The sequence below is a fragment of the Camellia sinensis genome, chromosome 4 (assembly GCF_055761805.1).
Source record: "Camellia sinensis isolate YWXY chromosome 4, ASM5576180v1, whole genome shotgun sequence".
In the NCBI taxonomy this organism is placed as follows: domain Eukaryota; kingdom Viridiplantae; phylum Streptophyta; class Magnoliopsida; order Ericales; family Theaceae; genus Camellia; species Camellia sinensis.
The window spans coordinates 21,397,745-21,421,995 of record NC_138964.1 but is presented as its reverse complement, the minus strand read 5'-3'; the positions used below and the strand labels follow the sequence as shown (position 1 = coordinate 21,421,995).

General features: G+C 38.8%; 1 protein-coding gene across 1 annotated transcript; it reads left to right on the top strand.

The window, feature by feature from the left end:
* Positions 1–1,134: 1,134 nt before the first annotated feature.
* On the top strand, positions 1,135–4,861 carry LOC145823631 (putative LRR receptor-like serine/threonine-protein kinase At3g47570). The gene is made up of 3 exons (XM_082923115.1): positions 1,135–1,467; positions 1,664–2,195; positions 4,668–4,861. The coding sequence occupies exons 1-3, from the start codon at positions 1,135–1,137 to the stop codon at positions 4,859–4,861; spliced, it is 1,059 nt and encodes a 352-aa protein (XP_082779241.1).
* Positions 4,862–24,251: the final 19,390 nt, after the last annotated feature.

The following is a 24,251-nucleotide window of genomic DNA, read 5'->3' as shown; positions in this document are numbered from 1 at the left end:
TAGGCATGCAAGTGAGGCAGGACATGTGGCTTGTGTGCAAAGAAGTGTGTAAGAGTAAAAATGCTACAACAAAGAAGCAGTTACCAGCGGTTATGGAGATCATGGGTAGTTATGCAGGAAGTAGAGGAAACTTGCTTCATGGTGGGACACATAGCAGTAGAGAAGTAGTAATGCCAGCAGCATAAAGGTGGAAAAATTCGAAGGAAAAAAGATCATCAATCAAATTCACAACCCATGTGGAATTAGGAGTAATTTAACTTACTTAGCAATAGTTTCTGTATTTAGGAGTGGTCTGTTTGTAATTCAGTCTCTATAGCCAAATTTTCCTCTGTCGATTATCATGCACACTGAACTTGTAATTTAATTCTTGTAATTAAGTAGCAAGTTTACTTGTTCTTCAATTGATTTTCAGTTTACTCACACATGTTTCTTCGCATTACAACCTCCAAAGAAGTCTTTGAATCTGTCATGGCATAGAACACCAACCACAGTCACTTGATCTGTTGTTGTATGTGAAATTTTGGTTTCTCTATCGAATCACCTCTGTTGATTTGACCCAGACCAAATTTTAGCTAACATCGGAACTTCATTTTCTCACTTCTTTGACAAATTGTAGAAGCTTGGAAAATTTGGTTATTGAAAACAACCAATTCAATGGCATCTTACCAAATTCTATTGGAAATCACACAAGTCCCCTTCTACTTTTTGCCGCATCTAATTGCCAAATAATGGGTCACATTCTTAGGAGAATCGATTATTTTGAAAACCTGAATACACTTTTTCTGGCCGACAATGGTCTGACAGGAACCATCCCATCAACAATCGGGAAATTACAGAGCCTACAAATATTGCATCTTGATGGAAACAAGATGGAGGGAATCATTCCAAATGAGCTTTGTCTTTTGAAAAAGTTAGGATAGTTGTCACTCCAAAACAATGGCCTCTCTGGACCAATCCCACCTTGCATAGCAAATATTAGTCTTCTACAGAAGAAGCTACTAGGTTCAAATGCCCTCAACTCATCAATGCCTATAAACTTTTGGAGCCTTGAAAATCTAAGTCTTGAATTTATCTTCTAACAATTTTGGAGGAAGTTTAGCCCTGAATATAGGAAAGTTGGAATTCATAGAAAACATGGATTTATCTTGGAACAAAATCTCAGGAAACATATCGCCATTCATTGGGGCCTTTCAGTGCCTTAGCTCTCTAAACCTGTCAAGAAACTCATTTGAAGGTACCATTCCACAATCTTTTGGTGATTTGATAGCATTGGAATCTATAGATCTCTCTTACAATAAACTATCCGGCATCATACCCAAATCTCTTGAGAAACTTAGGTATCTCAGTCATTTGAACTTGTCATTCAATAAGTTGTCTGGAGAGATTCTAAGTGGAGGACCTTTTGCAAATTTCACTGCAAAATCTTTCTTGCATAATGAAGCACTATGTGGAAACCCATATTTACAAGTCCCACCGTGTAACCATGGTACCAAAAAATCTAATATGAAAAAAAATTGTGCTCACATGTGTCATAGCAGCCACTGTTTTGGTGGCAGTTATTGGATTCTTATATATGCTGAGAAAATGTCAACAAAGTAAAGTGCGGACTCCTAATTCTGTTGAATTGTTATTGACCGTAGAGCATAGATTGGTTTCATATTAGGAGCTTCGTGTTGCTACAAGTAATTTTAGCGAAGCAAACTTGCATGGAGTAGGAAGTTTTGGTTCTGTTTACAGAGGAATGCTTTTGGATGGGACAGATGTAGCGGCAAAAATTCTAAATTTGCAACTTGATGGAGCTTTTAGAAGTTTTGATGCAGAATGTCAAGTGTTACGAACAGTCCGTCATAGAAATCTTGTTAAAGTCATAAGTTCATGCTCTAGCCCTAAGGTAAGAGCATTGGTTTTGAAGTACATGCCCAATGGAAGCCTTGATAAGTGGTTATATTCTCCCAACTACTGCTTGAATTTCTTTCAAACAGTAAGCATCATGCTTGATGTAGCACTAGCTTTGGAATATCTCCATCATGGTCAGTCTGAGCCTATTGTTCACTGTGATTTGAAGCCAAGCAATGTTCTGTTAGATGAAGACATGGTTGCTCATTTGGGTGACTTCAGCATTTCCAAAATTTTAGTTGAAAATAGGATTGCAACGCAAACCCAGAGTTTGGGTACCCTTGGCTATGTTGCCCCAGGTAAATTTTCTTTTCCCCTTTTGTATTTGTAATTTTTCCTGACTACATATTCAAATATGTGAAAGGTATATTATATTTAGGGAGACGTGCATGTAGGTCTTAATAGGTAGATTTATTGTCCAATAGGTCATGTCGTAATTATTGATATTTTTCATCAAACAGTTAAAAAATATCACTAATTATTAATTTTCAGCGATAGTTTGAAAATTTTGTCACAAAAAATCACTAATTATATATTTTAGTGATAGTTTAAAAAAATTGTCACAAAAAAAGTTACTAATTTCAAGAAAATGAAATTTGTAGACAGCACTCATTTTGTGTATAGCCCACGTCACAATAAATTTGAACTTACACTTTAGGATAAATTATAATAATAGTCCTTAAAGTTTAATATTTTTTTCGTTTAAGTTTCTAAAGTTTAAATTTTTTCAATTAAGTCCTTAAATTATTAAATTCAAATCAATTTAGTCCCGAAGACAATATAAAAATGAAAAGGAAAAATTACCCGTAGGTCCTGTTTGAAAGATGTGTACACTATTTAATCCAACAACTTTTAAGTGAACCCAAAAGTCATACACGTTTTCCTCTCTCTCTCTCTCTCTCTCTCTCTCTCTCTCTCTGTGTGTGTGTGTGTGTGTGTGTTTTCTCTCATTTTTTATGTTTTCCTCTCCCTTTTTTTTTTTGCATTTTCCTCTCCTTCTCTTTGTCATGTCCGATGACCGGTGATCACACCTTCCTTATTCTCTTTCTCTTTTTAATAGATGGCCACCGGTGACCGACGACCACCATTGATTGAGGTGCACAGGCAACCACCAACCATCGACATCAACTCGTTACTTCATCTTCACTGACGGCGAAGAAGATGAGGAGATCTACTCAAATTTGATGTAGATCAGATCTACATCAGATCTGAGTAGATCTACATGAGATCCGACTAGATCTAAACCAAAAATAGTTGCTGGAGTACAATATTCTTTCTATATGTATTCTTTCCTTCGATTTCTCAATTTTTCTACATTTTGTCTATTACACACGTCTATTTTTTTATTTTAATGGAGAAAAATTTCAAGTTCTAAATAAGTTGTGTTTAAGTTTTAGTTACTGGTGGTGAGAACTGTAAATTTTACAGTTTCAACTTTTTTGGTGCTATTCCGGTGAGTCTCCGATGATGTTCTTGACATTTTCGAGTGACATTCAAAACACTCCAATGAACTTCCAGCGATGCTCAAAACACTCCGGCGAACTTCCAGTGATGCTCCGGCTATTTCCCGGTGATGTTGAATATTTTGGCGAGTCTTCGGTGAGTTTGATGGAAGTCGTTAGAGAAAAAAAAAGGAGTTTTTGGTAACAATTAAAAATATGTAGAACTAATTGGTGCAAGTATTTTGTTTTGGGATTAGATGGATTTTGTGTATGAGACTCATTGGTAAGTGCCCCAAAATAATACATAAAGCCGAAAGATTATATAAAATTGTTATAAGGCCCGAATTTTAATTTATTGTTAACTTAATTATGTGTTTTAGAATTGATATCAATGTTTGGTTTATTAGTTTTGCCAATATTGATATATGAGTACTAGATACATTGAAGAAGTCAAACAAAATAATTAAAATAATAATACTGCACTACAAATAATTATCAAACACAATAATAATCAGGTTATTAAAAGAATTTAACGAAAATCTTAAGGAAAATCAATTAGAAATTATACATGATGTTCGACATTTAGATAAAGGTAAACAGTTAACCTTTGTAGAAAATAATACAAATAATTATTCTTATCCTTATCTTTACAGGGTAACTCTCCAAGAGAATCTTTTGAATTAATACCACTAGAAAAATAAAGAAATAGATCTAAGTAATTATAATTTAGACGAATTATAAATAATGGCGGAACAAGAAAAAGATAATGAAATGAAATATAAAATAATATTAGAAATATCCGAAAAATAAGATAAAATGGATAATTGTGTATTATAAGAAATAAATAATAGTACAATAGAAATAGAAGTAGAAGATGACCTATATAAGTAATTAGAATTAATCAGTTTGAGAGAAATATACTAATAATTAAGTTAACAATAAATTAAAATTTGGGTATGATCACAATTTTATATAACCGCTTATATTCTATTTTTATATTGTTTTCAGTACTAAACTAATTCGAATTTAATACTTTAGGGACATAATTGACAAAATTAAAGCCTTAAGAAATTAAATGAAAAAGGTGTTAAACTTTAAGGACTATTATCGTAATTTATCCTACACTTTATTTTGGGCAATTTTTTGGGTATTTGTATCCTCTTCATCAACAAAAATAACAACCCTTCTGCACTATTACAACCAAACATAGTACATTTATTAAAGACACTAAACATTTTGAAATTTAGAGCTATCGAAATGATATGATGATATAATTAATCTTGTTTGCTTGGTGGAAACTATTGATGTTGGCGGAGTATGGTTTGGAAGGAAGAGTTTCAATGAAATGCGACATATATAGCTATGGAATAATGTTTGCTGGGGAACTAAATTTGAGACTATTGGTGAAAGGATCACTTCCAAACTCAATAGTGGAAGCAGTGGATGGCAACTTGTCAAGATTAATAGAAGGCATCAAAATTAATCATGGAAGTAGGTTTGGAGTGTTGTGCAGAATTGCCTGAAGAGAGAATTAACATAAAAGATGTGGTAACCAAGCTTAACAAGATTAAATTGCGACTCCTTTGCAATGGACACACTTGACATGTCTGTGTAAAGTGTACTGTATTCCTGTATTTGTGTATTTCTATAATTCTATAATTCCACATTTTTTCGCACTTTGTATTTGCGTAATTCTAAAATTCTGTATTTGTTTACTTCTGTAATTCAGCACTGCGAATAATCATAGGTTTGTTATGCATATGTGTACCACCCAATATTGTTTTGAAGATCCCTTGGCAATATTATTATGGGTCCAGCTTGTCTCTAGACTGGACCTGTCACGACCCCAAACCGCCCCTAGTAGAATGGTGCCGTGATGGCCAGTGATCCAAGATTACCGAAGGCCATCTCACAAGGATCATACACAATCAGAGTATAAAATATGGGGCTTACAAGTGCGGAAGCAGTATATTATATATAAGTAGTCCATGAGAGCCGTGCATAAGTCCAATGAAATGGCATACATCTTTACAAAGTCTTACAACTTAGATACAATAAGGATATGAGATACAAAAATACATCTTGACCAAAAGGCTTCATAAGCCGACATATACAAATACACATGAAATGTAAGCTAAGAAGCGTGATCTTCAAGATGTTACAAAATGCGAATCCAAAACACGTCGGCAATGCACCCAAAAACGTATCGGCAACACATCTAGGCCTCAATGCCTTCTTGCTCATCACCTACATATATATATAGAGAGCGTGAGCTTGGATACTCAGGGAATGATATTAGAAATAAAGGTTTTGCATGATTGATATCCAAGATCTCTTCCAAAACAATACATAGCATACTTTACAATCAAGGGGGGAGGGGAAAAATCAAGTTCGTTTGCCGATCTTTCAAGCTCCTTGGATGTTAATAACATCTACAAAATACATGGGGCGATGACATTCCAAGACAAGGGTGCAGTTGCATTATAGTCCCCTGGCACTAAGGACTTTCAAGACAAGAGTGCAGTTACATTATAGTCCCCTGACACTAAGGACTTTCAAGACAAGAGTGCAGTTGCATTATAGTCCCCTGGCACTAAGGACTTTCAAGAAATGTCATTGAAACAAGATAGTGCTTGATATACAAATAGGGATAATCATTCATGCTAAATCAAATACTTTTCAAAACAAGGCAAAGCAAAGCTTATCAAAACGTATAACATAACTTTATGAAAAATACCACTCACTTAGTTCTTCAAACGTCAGGGTCGAGACAAGACCAAGTCCTACAAACACATGGCAAAGCCTATTGAATGCACTTTCAAACAAGCTTCATATGTATACAAATGATCTCGGAAAAACATGCTGGGTACCAACCAGGTCTAGGCCGAGGTTCCACACCTCCTTGTCGAGGTGGGTTCCCGTGGGCCACATCCAAGGAAAAGAAGTCGGGGAAAATCTGGGTTTCCCTCTACTGATGAACATAAAGAACATGAGTATGAAGAACATGAAAAATATGAATGCTCAATCACAACTTGTTATCCCAAAATCTGGGATTTTCATGCTATGAGTTCGAAAAACATGGACCTGGGTACCCGCACTTGAAGTTCTTGCGGAAACAAACACAAAAACATGATTCCCAATGCAAACTTTCGGATCAAAACAAGACTTTTTTCTTCAAGAACACATGAATACTATTTTCTCTTTCTAAAACCAGCTTCAAATCAATGCATGTCGTGCAGGACAGGTTCGATCGTGCAATGCAGCTAGATAGACACAAAGAACTACAAGAGTAAGCCAAGGATCTAACCTCAATACGCGAATCTAACGGTTCGATCTCTTGGAATCAAGCTCGAAGATTTACTTTCCCACTCTAAAACTTCTTCTTCCTCCTAGAGCTTCTCTCTCTAAAAGGCAAGGATATGATACCAAATGATAGGTTCTTTCACTCGGTTCTGGGCTTAACCCTCTGCTGGGACACGCGGCGGTAACTAGTTAGGTTTTCCCTCAAAAGGTGGCTGACAGACCAGACAAAAGCATGGTGAAAGGGTGTTCAACAAGTAAAGCGGTATGGGCTCTCTGGCGAGGCAATGACATCGGCTAAGAACAAGGCGTCGGCAAGTAGGGTGACAGTGATCTCGGCTAGGAAGGACAACACTTGACCTAGCTGTGCCACACCTTGGCCTAGATGTGCCACACCCCGGTCTAGGTCGTACCGATCTAGGAATAAGATCACTTGGGTTCAAGGATAACATCTCGGCCTAGATGATACACATCTCGACCTTGGTGATGCACACCTCGGCCTAGATAATGACCTCTCGGCCAATATGCCAGGACGAAGGTAGAGGTCAACCAAAGTGGTTCCAAGGTGGTTCTAGGCTTAGGATGACCTCGGCTTGGAATAACCTAGGCTTAACATGACTTAGGCTTGAGTCGGCAAGGGAGGAACAAAGCATGCACATAACACTTAGGCAAAACAAGATAAGATTCATGAATGTAAACTTAATAAGACAAGGTTATGCAAGTGCACATGAACATGGCTAAGACATGAATGTGGGTTATTACAGTCTACCCTCCTTAAAGAAGTTTGGTCCCCAAACTCAAGTTACCTTGCTCTACGAATAACTCCGGATAATGGGTTTTCATTTCCTCTTCCTTTTCCCACGTGGCCTCCTTGCCATAATGCTCCTCCCATTCGATTTTTACCATCGGTATCGACTTGTTCCTCAACTGTCTCATTTGTCTGTCAATAATTCTCATCGGCTTCTCCTCGTAGCCTAGGCCTTCATTAACTACAACCCCAGAATAATCTATTACATGCAGTGGGTCTCGGATATATTTCCTCAACATCGAAACATGGAACACGCTGTGGACTTGGCTCAAATCTGGCGGCAGAGCAAGTCTGTAAGCAACGGTGTTAACTCTCTCAAGAATTTCAAATGGCCCAATATATCGGGGTGCTAGTTTACCCTTCTTCCCAAACCTCGAAACTCCTGTCGTCGGCAAGACCTTCAAAAATACATGATCCCCAATTTCAAATTCTAACTCCCTCCTTCTCTAGTCGGCATAACTCTTCTGTCGACTCTGTGCGGTTTTAATCCTCTGTTGAATGAGTTTGATCTTTTCAGTTGTCATTTGAACCAACTCGGGGCCAATTAGAGCTTTGTCTCCTACCTCAGTCCAACATATCGGCGATCTGCATTCCCTTCCATACAAAGCTTCATACGGCGCCATGCCAATGCTGGCTTGGTAGCTGTTGTTGTATGCGAACTCCACTAATGGCAAATGCGATTCCCAGTTTCCCTGGAAATCCAATACACACAGCCTGAGCATATCTTCGAGTGTCTGAATCGTTCTTTCCGTTTGCCCGTCGGTCTGGGGGTGAAAGGCTATGCTAAATCTCAACTCGGTTCCCAAGGCTCCTTGTAGACTCTGCCAAAATCTAGAAACGAACTTTGGATCTCGGTCTGACACAATGGACATCGGCACGCCATGAAGCCTAACGATCTCATTCATATACAATTCAGCAAGTCGGTCGGCATTGAATGTAGTCTTGACTGGAAAAAAGTGTGCTGACTTAGTAAATCTATCAACTATAACCCAAATTGAGTTCATACCATTTTGCGTCCTCGGCAAACCTACCACGAAATCCATGGAGATGTGTTCCCATTTCCACTCAGGAATTGACAAGGGTTGAAGAAGTCCTGCCGGTCTCTGGTGTTCTGCCTTCACTTGCTGACAACACAGAAGCTGAAATACAAACTCGGCTATCTCTCTTTTCATGTTGGCCACCAAAAAGTCCGCTTTACATCTTGATACATCTTGGTGCTCCCTGGATGAATGGCAAACTTGGAGTTATGGGACTCCTGCAAAATCTTCCTTTTCAACTCTGGGACGTCTGCCACGCACAATCTTCCTTCGAATTTAAGCACTTGATTTTCAATGGTGTATCCTGGCCTCGGCTTGGTGACGAATTCATCAATTACCTTCTTGAGGAATTTATCCTCCATCTGTCTGGTCTTCACTTCCTCAATAATGGTCGGTTCCACTGAAATCGTTGTTAGGCACGCCAAACTTCCAACTAACTTCCTGCTCAATGCGTCGGCTACGGAGTTTGCCTTACCTGGATGATACTGAATCTGCACGTCATAGTCCTTCAATAACTCAAGCCATCTTCTCTGCCTCATATTTAACTCTTTTTGAGTGAACAAGTATTTCAGACTCTTGTGGTCTGTGAAAACTTGGCAAGAAGTTCCATACAAGTACTGACGCCATATCTTCAAAGCAAAAACCACGGCAGCCAGCTCTAAATCATGGGTAGGATAGTTCTTTTCATTGGGCTTCAACTGACGAGATGCGTATGCTATGACTTTACCTTCTTGCATTAACACGCAACCCAAACCCTTATGTGAAGCATCACTATAAATCTGAAATTCCTCATTACCTGATGGAAGTACAAGAACTGGTGCTGTAACTAACCTCGTCTTCAACTCCTGGAAGGCTGATTCCCTATCATTGGTCCATTCATATGTTGCTCCCTTCTTAGTTAGTTGTGTCAATGGCACTGCAATCCTCGAGAAGTCCTTTACAAACTTTCTGTAATAACCCGCCAAGCCCAGAAAACTACGAACCTCGGACACGTTGGTCGGCGTCGGCCAATTCACAATGGCTTCAATCTTACTGGGGTCAACTGATATACCCTCTTCATTAATCACATGCCCTAAAAATGAAATCCTGGAAAGCCAAAACTCGCATTTACTCAACTTGGCGTACAACTTCTTAGCTCTCAAGATTTGCAGGGCAAGTCTCAGATGATTCTCGTGCTCACTCGAACTCTTGGAATAGATCAATATGTCGTCAATAAAAATAATTACGAACTCATCTAGATACGGCTTAAAGACTCTGTTCATCTAGTCCATGAATGCTGCTGGGGCATTGGTCACTCTGAAGGCCATTGCCAGAAATTCGTAGTGGCCATATCTTGTCCGAAAAGCAGTCTTCTCGATATCCTCGGCTTTAAACTTCAACTGATGGTAGCCTGACCTAAGGTCAATCTTGGAAAAGACTCGTGCTCCTCGTAGTTGATCAAGCAAATCATCAATCCCAGGCAATGGGTACTTCTTCTTAATGGTCACCTTATTAAGTTCTCTGTAGTCAATGCAAAGGCGAAGTGTGCCATCCTTTTTCTTAACAAATAGAACGGGTGCTCCCCACGGCGAAGTGCTCGGCCTAATAAACCCTTTATCCAACAATTCTTGTAATTGCAATTTCAGTTCTCTAAGTTCTGCTGGGGCCATCCTATAGGGTGTTTTGGAGATAGGTTGTGTTCCCGACATGATGTCCACAGTAAAATCTATTTCCCTCTCAACTAAGTGGCCATGCAACTCATTTGGAAAGACGTCGGGGAATTCCTTAACAACGGGTATGTCGGCTAACTCAACACTTCCATTCAAATCACTTAGTATACTGCACAAATAACCCTGGCACCCTTTTTGGATCAACTTAAAGGCTTTCATGGATGAGATTAAGTAAGGTGGGGGTACTACTCCTTTACCCTGGAAAATGACCTCGGCTTGGCTTGGGGTCTTCAATGTGACGCTCTTAGTAACACAATTAATGGATGCATGATTCGCTACTAACCAATCCATTCCCAATATGACATCGAAGTGAGTCATGCTTAATGGCATCAAATCAACTAACAACTCTGCACCCTCAATCACAACAATACACGCCCTATAAATGGATGCAACAATCATATTTCTCCCAGATGGAGTAGACACAGATAATACATAATCAAGGGGTTCTAATTTCCTATTTAATTTCTCGGCGAATATAGCAGACACAAATGAATGCGTAGAACCCGAATCAATCAATACGTATGCATCTTGAGAACAAATTGGAAGGGTACCTGACACTACTGCCTCAGCACTCTGGGCGTCTCCTGGTACTAATGCAAAAACTCTGCCCTGCCTCGCCTGTATCCTCCCGATGTTGTTCTTCTGTGCAGGGCCCGAGGTGCTTCCATTCCTCTTTCCGTCGTCAGCCTTTGCTTTCGGGCAGTCCTTCACACGATGACCTATCTCGCCACACTCGTAGCAAGCCCATGTTGCCCAACGACAGACCCCAAAATGTAGCTTTCCACAACTCGTACACGTCGACTTAACATTACCTTCATGATTTGAGTTGCTGGAACTGTCCATATTCATCTTCTTCTTGGCATTGAACGAAACTCGGGGATTATCATAATTCTGTCTCTTCCTCTGACTCTCACCTGAACCCCGGTATCGGTTCAAGTTAGCTTCAGCCAGGATGGCCTTGTCTAGTACTCCGGCGTACATCGGCATATTGAGCATGTTGACCTGATCTTGTATCGGTCCACGCAACCCACTTTCGAACTTTCTCGCCTTCTGGTATTCGTCATCAATCATGTGAGGCACATACCTCGCCAATTCAGTAAAGGCACGATCGTATTCTGCCACTGTCTTGTTCCCTTGTATCAGATTCTGGAACTCCGTGGTCTTTCGATCTCGGATGCTAAGGGGGAAATGTTTGTTGTAGAACAACTCCAAAAATCTGGCCCAAGTCAAACCCGGATTCCTTTCTCGGACCATCACCCACCACCTACGAGCGTCGTCGTCTAATGTGAATGCTACCAGAGATACCTTCTGGGCGTCTGTACTGGGGAAGATTTCAAACAACTTCTCCATTTCTAAAACCCATGCCTCGGCCTTCATTGGTTCTATACCTCCTTGGAATCTTGGCGGTTTCATTTTCTTGAACTCTCTGATCAGGGTTATCGTGTCGTTTCCATACAAAACTTGTTGTGAAGGCACTTGCGGCACTGGAGGAGGTGGAGCTGTATATCGGCCATTCGTCTGCTTGCCTTGCGTGGAAGTGGTACCAGTATCCTGTGGCCTAGGTTGTCTCAGCTCACTAACCAAGCCTTCGACTAATCTTTCCAGTCTCTCCAATCTATCTTCGGAATGATCTCGGTCAACTGGAGGTCTACCTCTCCTCATGATGCTAGGAGGATGTAAAATGTGACTTTAAAACAACTGAACAGATAATACGTATACAAGTAACAAATGTCCATGCCGAAATGATGCACACATAGTCAAATAGCAAGCAATATGATGCGATCCTAACATCATTCTAAGGGAAATCCTATGCTCTTTAGGACTCAAGGTGTGTGATTAACGTACTATAAGGAACGCGGGCTCTGATACCAATCTGTCACGACCCCAAACCGCCCCTAGTAGAATGGTGCCATGATGGCCAGTGATCCAAGATTACCGAAGGCCATCTCATAAGGATCACACACAATCAGAGTATAAAATATGGGGCTTACAAGTGCGGAAGCAGTATATATATATATAAGTAGTCCATGAGAGCCGTGCATAAGTCCAATGAAATGGCATACATCTTTACAAAGTCTTACAACTTAGATACAATAAGGATATGAGATACAAAAATACATCTTGACCAAAAGGCTTCTCAAACCGACACATACAAATACACATGAAATGTAAGCTAAGAAGCGTGATCTTCAAGATGTTACAAAATGCAAATCCAAAACGCGTCGGCAATGCACCCAAAAACGTATCGGCAACACATCTAGGCCTCAATGCCTTCTTCCTCATCACCTACATATATATATATAGAGAGGGTGAGCTTGGATACTCAGTGAATGATATTAGAAATAAAGGTTTTGCATGATTGATATCCAAGATCTCTTCCAAAACAATACATAGCATACTTTACAATCAGGGGGGGGGGGGGAAATCAAGTTCGTTTGCCGATCTTTCAAGCTCCTTGGATGTTAATAACATCTACATAATACATGGGGCGACGACATTCCAAGACAAGGGTGCAGTTGCATTATAGTCCCCTGGCACTAAGGACTTTCAAGACAAGAGTGCAGTTGCATTATAGTCCCCTGACACTAAGGACTTTCAAGACAAGAGTGCAGTTGCATTATAGTCCCCTGACACTAAGGACTTTCAAGACAAGAGTGCAGTTGCATTATAGTCCCCTGGCACTAAGGACTTTCAAGAAATGTCATCGAAACAAGATAGTGCTTGATATACAAATAGAGATAATCATTCATGCTAAATCAAATACTTTTCAAAACAAGGCAAAGCAAAGCTTATCAAAACGTATAACATAACTTTATTAAATATACCACTCACTTAGTTCTTCAAATGTCGGGGTCGAGACAAGCCCAAGTCCTACAAACACATGGCAAAGCCTATTGAATGCACTTTCAAACAAGCTTCATATGTATACAAATGATCTCGGAAAAACATGTTGGGTACCAACCAGGTCTAGGCCGAGGTTCCACACCTCCTTGCCGATGTGTGTTCCCGTGGGCCACATCCAAGGAAAAGAAGTCGGGAAAAATCTGGGTTTCCCTCTACTAATGAACATAAAGAACATGAGCATGAAGAACATGAAAAATATGAATGCTCAATCACAACCTGTTATCACAAAATCTTGGATTTTCATGCTACGAGTTCGAAAAACATGGACCTGGGTACCCGCACTTGAAGTTATTGTGGAAACAAACACAAAAACATGATTCCCAATGCAAACTTTCGGATCAAAACAAGACTTTTTTCTTCAAGAACACATGAATACTATTTTCTCTTTCTAAAACCAGCTTCAAATCAATGCATGTCGTGCAGGACAGGTTCGATCGTGCAATGCAGCTAGATAGACACAAAGAACTACAAGAGTAAGCCAAGGATCTAACCTCAGTATGCGAATCTAACGGTTCGATCTCTTGGAATCAAGCTCGAAGATTTACTTTCTCACTCTAAAACTTCTTCTTCCTCCTAGAGCTTCTCTCTCTAAAAGCCAAGGATATGATACCAAATGATAGGTTCTCTCACTCGGTTCTGGGCTTAACCCTCTGCTGGGACACGTGGCGGCAACTGGTTGGGTTTTCCCTCAAAAGGTGGCTGACAGACCAGACAAAAGCATGGTGAAAGGGTGTTCAACAAGTAAAGCGGTATGGGCTCTCTGGCGAGGCAATGACGTCGGCTAAGAACAAGGCGTCGGCAAGTAGGGTGACAGTGATCTCGGCTAGGAAGGACAACACTGGACCTAGCTGTGCCACACCTTGGCCTAGATGTACCACACCCCGGTCTAGGTCGTACCGATCTGGGAATAAGATCACTTGGGTTCAAGGATAACATCTCGGCCTAGATGATACACATCTCGACCTTGGTGATGCACACCTCGGCCTAGATAATGACCTCTCAGCCAATATGCCAGGACGAAGGTAGAGGTCAACCAAAGTGGTTCTAAGCTTAGGATGACCTCGGCTTGGAATAACCTAGGCTTAACATGACTTACGCTTGAGTCAGCAAGGGAGGAACAAAGCATGCACATAACACTTAGGCAAAACAAGATAAGATTCATGAATGTAAACTTAATAAGACAAGGTTATGCAAGTGCACATGAACATGTCTAAGACATGAATGTGGGTTATTACAGGACCATTTCATTTGGGCCCGTGTGGCCTATCACAAAGTCTCACTTTAATGATCTGAACCATTCATTTTTATATCACTATGTGTAGATTATTTATAAGAAAAAATAAGTCGATCCAATAATTATAGCCGCATTAGTGAATATTTTTAGACCCCTAGTGAATATATAATATTTATTACATTCCAATACAATAGCATATTTTAGTTTTGAATTATTGGTTATATTGTTGATGTTAAGATTGTTGGACCAATCTTCTGTGTAAATAAAATAAATAGAAACAAAGGCAAACAAAATAAAATAAAACTTACAGAATTTATTTTGTTGAACCGAATTTAAAAATCAAAAGACCAAGTCGAGTGTGTGACACTCTGTCCTTAAGACAGATTCGTCCTGCTACGGTGCTTACGGTTATGCGGCGTCTATCTCCCAGGATACAATGATCCTCACAATATTGTTGTAGCACACCAAACAAAATTGTACAGCGAACCAAACCTTGTGTTCTTACTCTCTGAATTTAATTCTAAAACTAAAATGAAGAAATAATGTAAATAGGAAAATCTGGACAACAAGAGAAAGGATTTTCAGACTGAGATTTCGATCTACTGGACTGCTGAAAATAGATTGTATTTATAAACTAACATTAGACCCGAACAGGTTCCAAAGTTGAAGTGAAAAGATGCAACCACTATTCAAACTTATCTGTTTGAATAGTTGGTTTGACCGTTGCTAAGACCACATTTTCAAACAAATTGAAAAAGGTTCCGAAGGCGTAACAGTTATAAACTTGTTGGAATAAACTTATTAAACTATTTAAATAGTTTAATCAAAAACAAACCGTTTAGTGGAACAGTTTATTTTTTTTTTCCAAACAATTGGAATACTTATATTAAACTATTTGAATAGTTTAATCATTTTTAGGAAACCACTTTAGGAAACCAAAAATAAATTTATATTTAAATTAAATTTCCACAACAATTTTTATTGAAAAAATTCAAATGAACTTTGTCTAAAAAATTAATGTTAAACCTGAAATCGACGTCAATTTCCCATTCACTCATAAATGGTTTTGATGTTCTGTCTTCACCGTGTGACTTGCCACGCGGCAAGGAACACGTCACCTCTTCGGACCCACCCCAAAAGACGTTCGGGGCCCACTCTATTTTGGGCTCAAAGTCGGCCCAAAATAAGCCTAATAAACCAATTTTTCCAACAATTCCCCACATGAATGGAATTTGACGGAGAGGAAATGCAACAACATGATCTAATTACAGAGAGTACAGAAATTGGAAATATTCTGCAAAGGATAGGTAGCTTTTGGCTTTGAACCTTCCCTTGTGAGACACTATCGGATTTATTAGCTAACCAGTGAACATGATGTCTTGAACTGTTCAGCCGTTTGTGTAAACCAAGACAATAAAACTCACACAGTATATCCCCAGACACAGTTTAGTTCTCACTATTGTGTTCATTTTGGCCCTGAACAACTTGGTCTTTCATGAGTGCTCTAGAGAATTGTAGCCCTTCACAAATCTCATAGAACTGGCCCAGTTCACACTCACATAGGTGATTCTTATGAAGAGTATCCTGCCATACTCCACTAGGTTTACCTAGATATAAGAATCATTAAAAGTATTAATTAACCTAAAACGCTGCAAACATCACTATTTCATCATAAAAATGGGTAGGAGTTGGACTCCCTAGTGATCCTTTTGAGTCATTCACAACTCGGTTGTCCCTTAGAACCTAGATCTTGGGATCTCCAGTCAACTAGGTTGGGTTGCCGTTGTGGTAACTCTTTTTTTAATAGGCTTAAGTCCCATTCCCCTCGATGAATTGTCAACTAACTCTCTTGCTAACCCTTTGGTTAGTGGATCCGCTATGTTGTCTTTAGACTTAACATATTCTATGGAAATAATTCCATTAGAGAGTAGTTGTCTCACAGTGTTATGTCGACGACGAATGTGTCATGACTTACCGTTATACATATGACTCTGTGCTCTACCTATAGCTGATTGACTATCACAATGTATGTATATAGCAGGCACCGGTTTAGGCCATATTGGAATCTCTTCAAAAAGTGGCGAAGCCATTCTACTTCTTCTCCAGCTTTGTCTAATGCTATGAATTCTGATTCCATAGTAGACCTAGCAATGCAAGTATGTTTGGAAGATTTCCAAGATACAGCCGCCCCACCAAGAGTAAAGACATACCCACTGGTGGACTTCGAGTCTCTAGTATCCGATATCCAATTTGCATTACAATATCCTTCAAGTATTGCTGGATATCTAGTACAATTAAGCCCAATGTTACGAGTAAATCGGAGATATTTTAGAACCCTTATAATTGCTTTCCAGTGTTCTACTCCCGGGTTACTCGTAAATCTACTTAATTTACTTACTGCATAAGCTATATCCGGGCGAGTACAGTTCATCAAGTACATTAAGCTTTCAATAATTTGGGCATACTCTAATTGAGAAATACTTTCCTGTACATTCTTAGAAAGATACAAATTAGCATCTACAGGTGTTCTAGCAAGATGATCATCATCTTTGCTGAATTTGTCAAGTATTTTCTCAATGTAATGAGATTGTGATAAAGCATAACCTTCTGATGTTTTGGTAATTTTCATACCAAGAATTACATCAGCAATGCCCACGTCCTTCATGTCAAAATGTTTATTCAACATTTTCTTGGTAGTTTTAATCATATCATTATTACTACCTATGATGAGCATATCATCTACATAAAGACATACAATGACATAACCTTTGTCTATGTTTTTAATATAAACACATTTGTCACACTCATTAATTTTAAATCCATTTGACATCATTGCTTTGTCAAATTTCTCATGCCATTGCTTTGGTACTTGTTTTAAACCATATAATGATTTAACCAATTTACACACTTTCTTTTCTTTCCCTGGAACAGAAAACCCTTCTGGTTGTTCCATGTAAATTTCTTCCTCTAACTCACCATTTAAGAAAGCGGTTTTAACATCCATTTGATGAATTTCTAGATTGTATAGAGATGCAATGGAAATTAGCATTCTAATGGATGTTATTCTAGTAACCGGTGAGTATGTGTCAAAGTAATCAAGACCTTCTTTTTGTCTAAAACCTTTGACCACAAGTCTTGCCTTGTATTTGTCAATTGATACATCTGCTTTCATTTTCCTTTTGAAAATCCACTTGTACCCAAGAGGTTTACAACCTGGTGGCAAGTCCACTAATTCCCAAGTGTGATTTTGCAAGATGGATTCAACTTCACTGTTGACAACTTCTTTCCATAAAGAAGCTTCAGGACTGGACATAGCCTCTTTAAAAGTTAAAGGCTCATTTTCTAACAAATATGTTAGAAAATCTGGACCAAAAAAGATTTTGAGGCTCTACCACGTTTACTACACCTAAGTTCATCTACCTCATTTTGATCTAACTCTTGTTCTTGATCATGTTCTTGATCCTGACTAGTAATAGCATTATGAGATCTTTTATTGTTACTAGTCTCTTGTCTACTCTTATTTGGAAATACATGTTCAAAGAAAGATGCATTCCGAGATTCAATAATATTATTTACATGCATTTCGGAATGTTCTGATTTATGAATCAAAAACCGATATGCACTACTATTCTTGGCATAACCAATGAAAATGCAATCAATGGTCTTAGGACCTATCTTAGTCTTTTTAGGACTAGGAATAACCACTTTCGCCAAACACCCCCACACTTTTAAGCATTTGTAGGATGGTACTCTTCCATGGCACAATTCATAAGGTGTTTGATTCACTTTCTTTCGGGGTACTTTATTAAGTATATAATTAGCAGAAAGTATTGCTTCCCCCCATAAGTTCTGAGATAATCCAGAACTGATTAACATGGCATTCATCATTTCTTTTAAAGTCCTATTTTTCCTTTCAGCAATTCCATTTTGCTGAGGTGAGTAAGGAGCAGTAGTTTGATGAATTATTCCATGTTCTTTACAAAACTCACCGAAAGGTGATTCATATTCACCACCTCTATCACTTCTAATTTTCTTGATTTTCTTACCAAGTTGATTTTCAACTTCATTCTTATATTGAATGAAAGTTTCCAAAGCTTCATCCTTGGTTCGAATTAAATAAACATAACTATATCTAGTATAGTCATCTATAAAAGTGATAAAATATTTTTTCCCACCTCTAGTTTGAATTGATTGAAAATCACAAATGTCACTATGAATTAATTCAAGTGGCTCCGTACTTCTTTCAGTTGAATGAAAAGGAGTTTTAGATAATTTTGTCTCAACACAAATTTCACATTTATGATTTAAATCAATGTCAAATTCAGGTAAACATTCCATTTTAATTAATCTACGCAAAGATCCATAATTAACATGTCCTAGTCTACCATGCCATAAATTTGAAGACTCAAGCAAGTAAGAAGAAGATGTATTATTATGAATAACTGAAGGCACAACGGTCATTACATTTAACTTGAAAAGGCCATCAGACATGTAACCTTTTCCTACATACATCTCATTCTTCGTAAGTACAAATTTATCACTTTCAAATACTAGCCTAAAGCCATTCTTACTCAACAGAGATCCAGAAACAAGATTCTTGCGAATGTCCGGTACATGTAGCACATTGTTGAGAGTGAGTTCCTTTCCAGATGTCATTTTAAGTACAATCTTTCCTTGTCCTTCAACTTTGGAAGTTGAGGAGTTGCCTATAAAGAGTTGTTGACCATTGTCCACTGTAGAATAAGATGTGAACATCTTTTTGTCAGCACAAATGTGGCGAGTAGCACCAGTGTCCACCCACCATTCTTTAAGATTTCTGACAAGATTTGCCTCGGAAACAACTACAGAACGATTGATGTCATCTACACCATTGGAAATCTTGTCCACTTCGGTCATATGGCCTTGAACAAGCTTCTTGCTTGTTCTTCTTTTGCTTTTGCCTTTACTACAACAATCTTTGGCCCGATGTCCCTCTTTGTCACAGATGTAACATTTGCCATTAAACTTGTACTTTTTATTTCCCCCCCCCCCTTTAGAGCCTTGTGATGAACTTTCTCCAGAAGACTTTCGTTTCTTGGTTTTTGAAGCATGTTCCACCACATTTGCTTTAGACTCCATAGGATGCTTATCAGCCCGCTTTTCAGAATTGCGGTTGTCCTCCTCAATCCTCAAATGCACAATAAATTCTTCCATAGAAATTTTTTTGCGCTTGTGTTTGAGGTAGTTCTTGAATTCCTTCCAGCCTGTTGGTAATTTTTCAATTAAGGCTGCAACTTGGAAGGATTCACTGAGAGACATGCCTTCTGCGTGAATGTCATGCAGAATGAGTTGGAAATCTTGAACTTGGCTGATCATAGTTTTTGAATCAACCATTACAAAATTCAGGAATCTGCCAACCACAAATTTCTTTGAGACGGCATCTTCCGTTTTGTATTTTTTCTCCAAAGACTTCCAAAGTTCCTTTGCTGTCTTGATAGGACTATAGACGTTGTATAATGTGTTGTCAAGTCTGTTCAAGATGTAGTTCCTGCAAAGGAAATCGGCATGTTTTCAGGCATCAACCGCAGCAACCACTTGCCAGTCGGTTTCATCCTCTTTCAAGATAAGAGAATCTTCACAGAGGGAACGAGCTAGGTTCAGAGTTGTAAGATAGAACAACATTTTCTGTTACCATCTTTTAAAGTCAGTTCCTGAGAACTTCTCTGGCTTTTCACCGTGATTTACCGGTACTGTTACAACAGGAGAGGGGGTTGCCATCATTACAGCCACCACAGTAGTACTTGTTTGGGCATTAGTTTCAGTTGCCATCAATTCTAATTTATAAAACAAAATTAGAATTAGAATTTACACTACACAGAAAATTAAACCAAATTCACAGAATTAAATCCTATAAAAAATAAAAGAAACACAAATGTAACTTTTATTTTCCAATTAATTTGGAAATAAAATAAAATTTTATTCAACCAATTCCACACAGCAAATTAAATTATGTAAAATAAAAGAAATAAGAATATAACTTTTATTTTTCAATTAATTTGGAAATAAAATAAAATTTTATTCAACCAAATTAATTCCACATAGGAAATTAAATTCTGTAAAATAAAAGAAATAAGAAAATAACTTTTATTTTTCAATTAATTTGGAAATAAAATAAAATTTTATTCAACCAAATTAATTCCACACAGAAAATTAATTTCTGTAACACTTCAATAATTAAAATACTAAAACAGAATTTTAAGTAATGAAAACTTAGAAAATAATTTCTAAAATCCAAAAATAATTTCTAAAAAAATATACTTTGAATTGTTAATGACACCAGTAACGTACTACTAGTTGTCAAAGAAAATAGACAATATATTACTACCATCTGTTAAATAGCATATAATTACTATTTGTTTTTCCAACCAGAATATTATTTTGTAAATCCACAGAAAATAATTTTCTTAAAAGAAGAAAGAGAAAAGGAAACAAATGAAAAATTCTGTAAATAGAATAATTCGAAATCTGTCTTAAGATTGTTAAGATTGTTGGACCAATCTTCTGTGTAAATAAAATAAATAGAAACAAAGCCAAACAAAATAAAATGAAACTTACGGAATTTATTTTGTTGAACCGAATTTAAAAATCAAAAGACCAAGTCGAGTGTGTGACTGTCACACCCCAAACTCTCCCCTAAAAGTTTGGGCATGACCTATTCAAAAACGGACATTTAACCTGGTATACATAACGGACGGGGCCTTAACGGAAGCATTAAATATCAAAATTTAATAAGGAACAAACTCCATTGAGCTACCACTACTATGCCAGGATCACAATCACTATAACAGGTAAATAATATACAGAAACTTGTACCCAAACATCGGTTATGTGCATACACATATACAGACCCAGCCCTGTGCTTGGGCATGAAACAAAAGAATTGAAGGTTAAGGAAGTTATGTACATTCAACCATAGACAAAAATTTAAGATACGAGCCATCAACTTAACAAAACTTCACAAATCAAAAGTGGCTTCGTCTAGTGCCTAGACACTCAAAGTTTGTCAAAAGAGGACAGATGACATGGGTTAGGATTGACCTCCCGATTGGTTACCTACAAAAGCAGACATAACCACAAAGTGAGCCAAACTCAGTGAATAATAATACTGAAATAATTCGATACTCAATTAAATCATAATACATTTCAAAGCGTAAGTGAATGCGGACATCATGTGGTTAATCTGATTCTGTACGCATTTTAGAATGGCCTTGTCGGTTTGGCACCATGTTCTTGCATGATTTTCAGAGCTTAATGCATGTCATTTGTCCATGTTTGCACCCTCTTAAGTGTGCTCGAGAATTGCTCTTTAATGCTTAAGTGTTGGTCCATGTGTGCATACATGTTTGCATGTCATTTCGCCTTCATTCTTGAGCACCTTGGCCACTGTTTTGGACCTAACTTAGAGCTGTCCAATTAGTGTAAGTCCATTCGTCGCATGCCATTCAAGTGTTGTTACATTATCCCATGTTTGCATGCTTTGGTTGCATGTGTTGCATGCTTGAAATCACTCGCATTTGGCATGCATTCCCTTGGTCAAGTTGCTAGCATGTCGCATGATTAGATTGCATCTCGCATGCTTTAGTAGTTTGCATAGTTATGGCATGCTTGTTTGCTTGTTTGCTTAGTTTGTGTACCTAGTGTACATCACTTGCTTGTATGCTCATGTTGCATGCTAGCTCACATGATTAGGATTGCATTGCATTGGCATGCATGCTCTACCTCTTGACTAAGTCATGATGGAGGGAGAAGCCCCATTGGTTTGATTGTGTGCATTGCATTTCATTTGACATAAAAATGCATAATTTGGTCTCTTGGGCCATCACGCATTGAAATGCGCGATTGGTGGTCTGAGAACCAAGGACCATGTCCCTTTGAGTCATACACATGATAAAGGGGCTTGGTTGGTGCATACATTGCCTGAATTGCATTGCCATGCTATGCCTTGTCCTCTGCTGCTGTCGATTGCAGGTTCTGCAGGCATTTTCTGCCGACCGGCAGTGTTCAGTTCCGACCGGCAATTAATTGGTGGCCGATAGCTTCATCAACAGCCGATGACCACATCCTACTGCCGGTGGCAATTCTACTCAGCCGGTGGTGTCTCCCAATGTCCAGGGAAGCAATTCTGAGACTTTGGCAGTCTTCAGAGGAGTATAGCAGGGAAAACAGAGGCAGCTTGTGTATGGCAGTGTACTTCCGAGCGGGACCGAGCATGCATCGCATTGGGCTCTCTTCCCGAGGCGGTTTATCTGTTTTTCCTAGATTAGTTAATTTGCTTAGCTAATTAGATGGCCTGTAATATTTAATTAGCTTGTAGGTTAATTATCTGTAATATTTATTTGGTCCCTCCGCGCGAGGGCGAATCTGTAATAAGTGTGGGTGCGTGTGTGTGCATGTCTTCCAATCCCCACTTCTTTCTTCCCTTTTATTTACCTGCTTATGAAGGTAGATTAGGGCATGTTTAAATTAGCATACCTTATGCTATGCATGCGTGCATCCATACATTTGTCTTGCATGCATCAGGCTCGGTACATCATGCTAACTGTATTTGTACTTCAATTCCAAATTGAATACGTGCATCAATTGATTGCATTTCACATGCCATGTTTAGGTTAGCCGAGCCTACTCAAATTGCATCCTGTATGTGTTGCATTAGTCAATTTAACATGAATTAGGACCATGCATGTTGGCTAACTAGTTTATTGTTTTGGCACGGAGTACGATGTAAGTATTTTCATGCTTTAGCATATCGCATGCGTGTGAATGCTATCATGACATCATGCTTACCATGTGGCTAGATGCTTATGTGATAAACTGTTTGAATGCCTGTGGGTGAAGGTTGGATTGTCTGAGTTGGAAAAACTCGTTGAAATCCGTATTTTAGCCTACTTGCGAGTAGCAAATTCCAAAGTGTTTTTCAAGACAAACGGATATGCAATGCTTATTTCCAAATTAGGCAATCTAGTCTATACTTGTTTACTGTGCGCGTAGCATAGTAACTCTAGGCTAATAACCGGAATAAGAACACATAACGTTTTCAAAAACGGATATCATGGTTAGTAGAGGCCGGTCTTCGGACCGGGCGAGAGGGGGTGCTCATAGCTGACCTTCCTCGATCGTACCCAAGTTCCCGAGCCGAGGCAACTTTGGTGATGACGGACATGTGGCCTTTGGCACCGAGTCAAGGTTTCCTAAATTCCCCCATAAAAAAATATTTAGGTGGCGACTCTATATCTGGCAAAGCAGTCCATGTTTGGCACTTCTTTTCAAAAATCTGTTTCTCAAAACGATTTGTCGGATTTGGACTCTTTGGTTTAGATTTAGAACCACAAACAAAATCGAGTCCGAACTGTAGCGTGCAGCGAGGGCCCCCCCTCGCGGGCGCGTGCTATAGTTTCTGGCGACTCTGCCGGGGAGTTTAGAGAGCTTGACTCGAACTCATGATATCCTGTTTTGATTTCATTTATGTGTCTCTTTGCATTGCATGTGCATTGGTGCGCCTAGGACACCGTGTTTGCCATCTGCCATTCCTGAACGGTTTGCCGGAGGCTTGTCTTGTCAAGGAATGACCGTAAGGCTGACCGGTTATGGGCTCTGACAGTATGGGAACACAAACCCCGATTTTTACCGGGGCACCCTTTTCGACCATTCGACCTAGTGCATATCGAAATCCATAGCAACCATTCCAAATTAGGGCAGGTTGCTTACCCGATGTTAGGTTGTTTGACAACCGCTGCGTGCGTAGTGAAACCCTAGCTCCTGACAAAATAGGACAGGGAAACCCTACCCCAACATAGGGGTGTTTTGGTTCTCATTTATCTGCTATGTGCTTTAGAGTGTATCTCTACAGGAACATACATACCAGTTTGCAAGTTTGAGTACCGG

What these genes read in the sequence shown, in the direction of transcription:
- LOC145823631 (XM_082923115.1), top strand. Translation starts at nt 1,135, where the DNA reads ATGGATTTATCTTGGAACAAAATCTCAGGAAACATATCGCCATTCATT. An exon ending in GTGGAAACCCATATTTACAA is followed by an intron (nt 1,468 to 1,663) that starts GTCCCACCGTGT and finishes GTTTCATATTAG; the next exon opens with GAGCTTCGTGTTGCTACAAG. An exon ending in CCTTGGCTATGTTGCCCCAG is followed by an intron (nt 2,196 to 4,667) that starts GTAAATTTTCTT and finishes ATGGTTTGGAAG; the next exon opens with GAAGAGTTTCAATGAAATGC.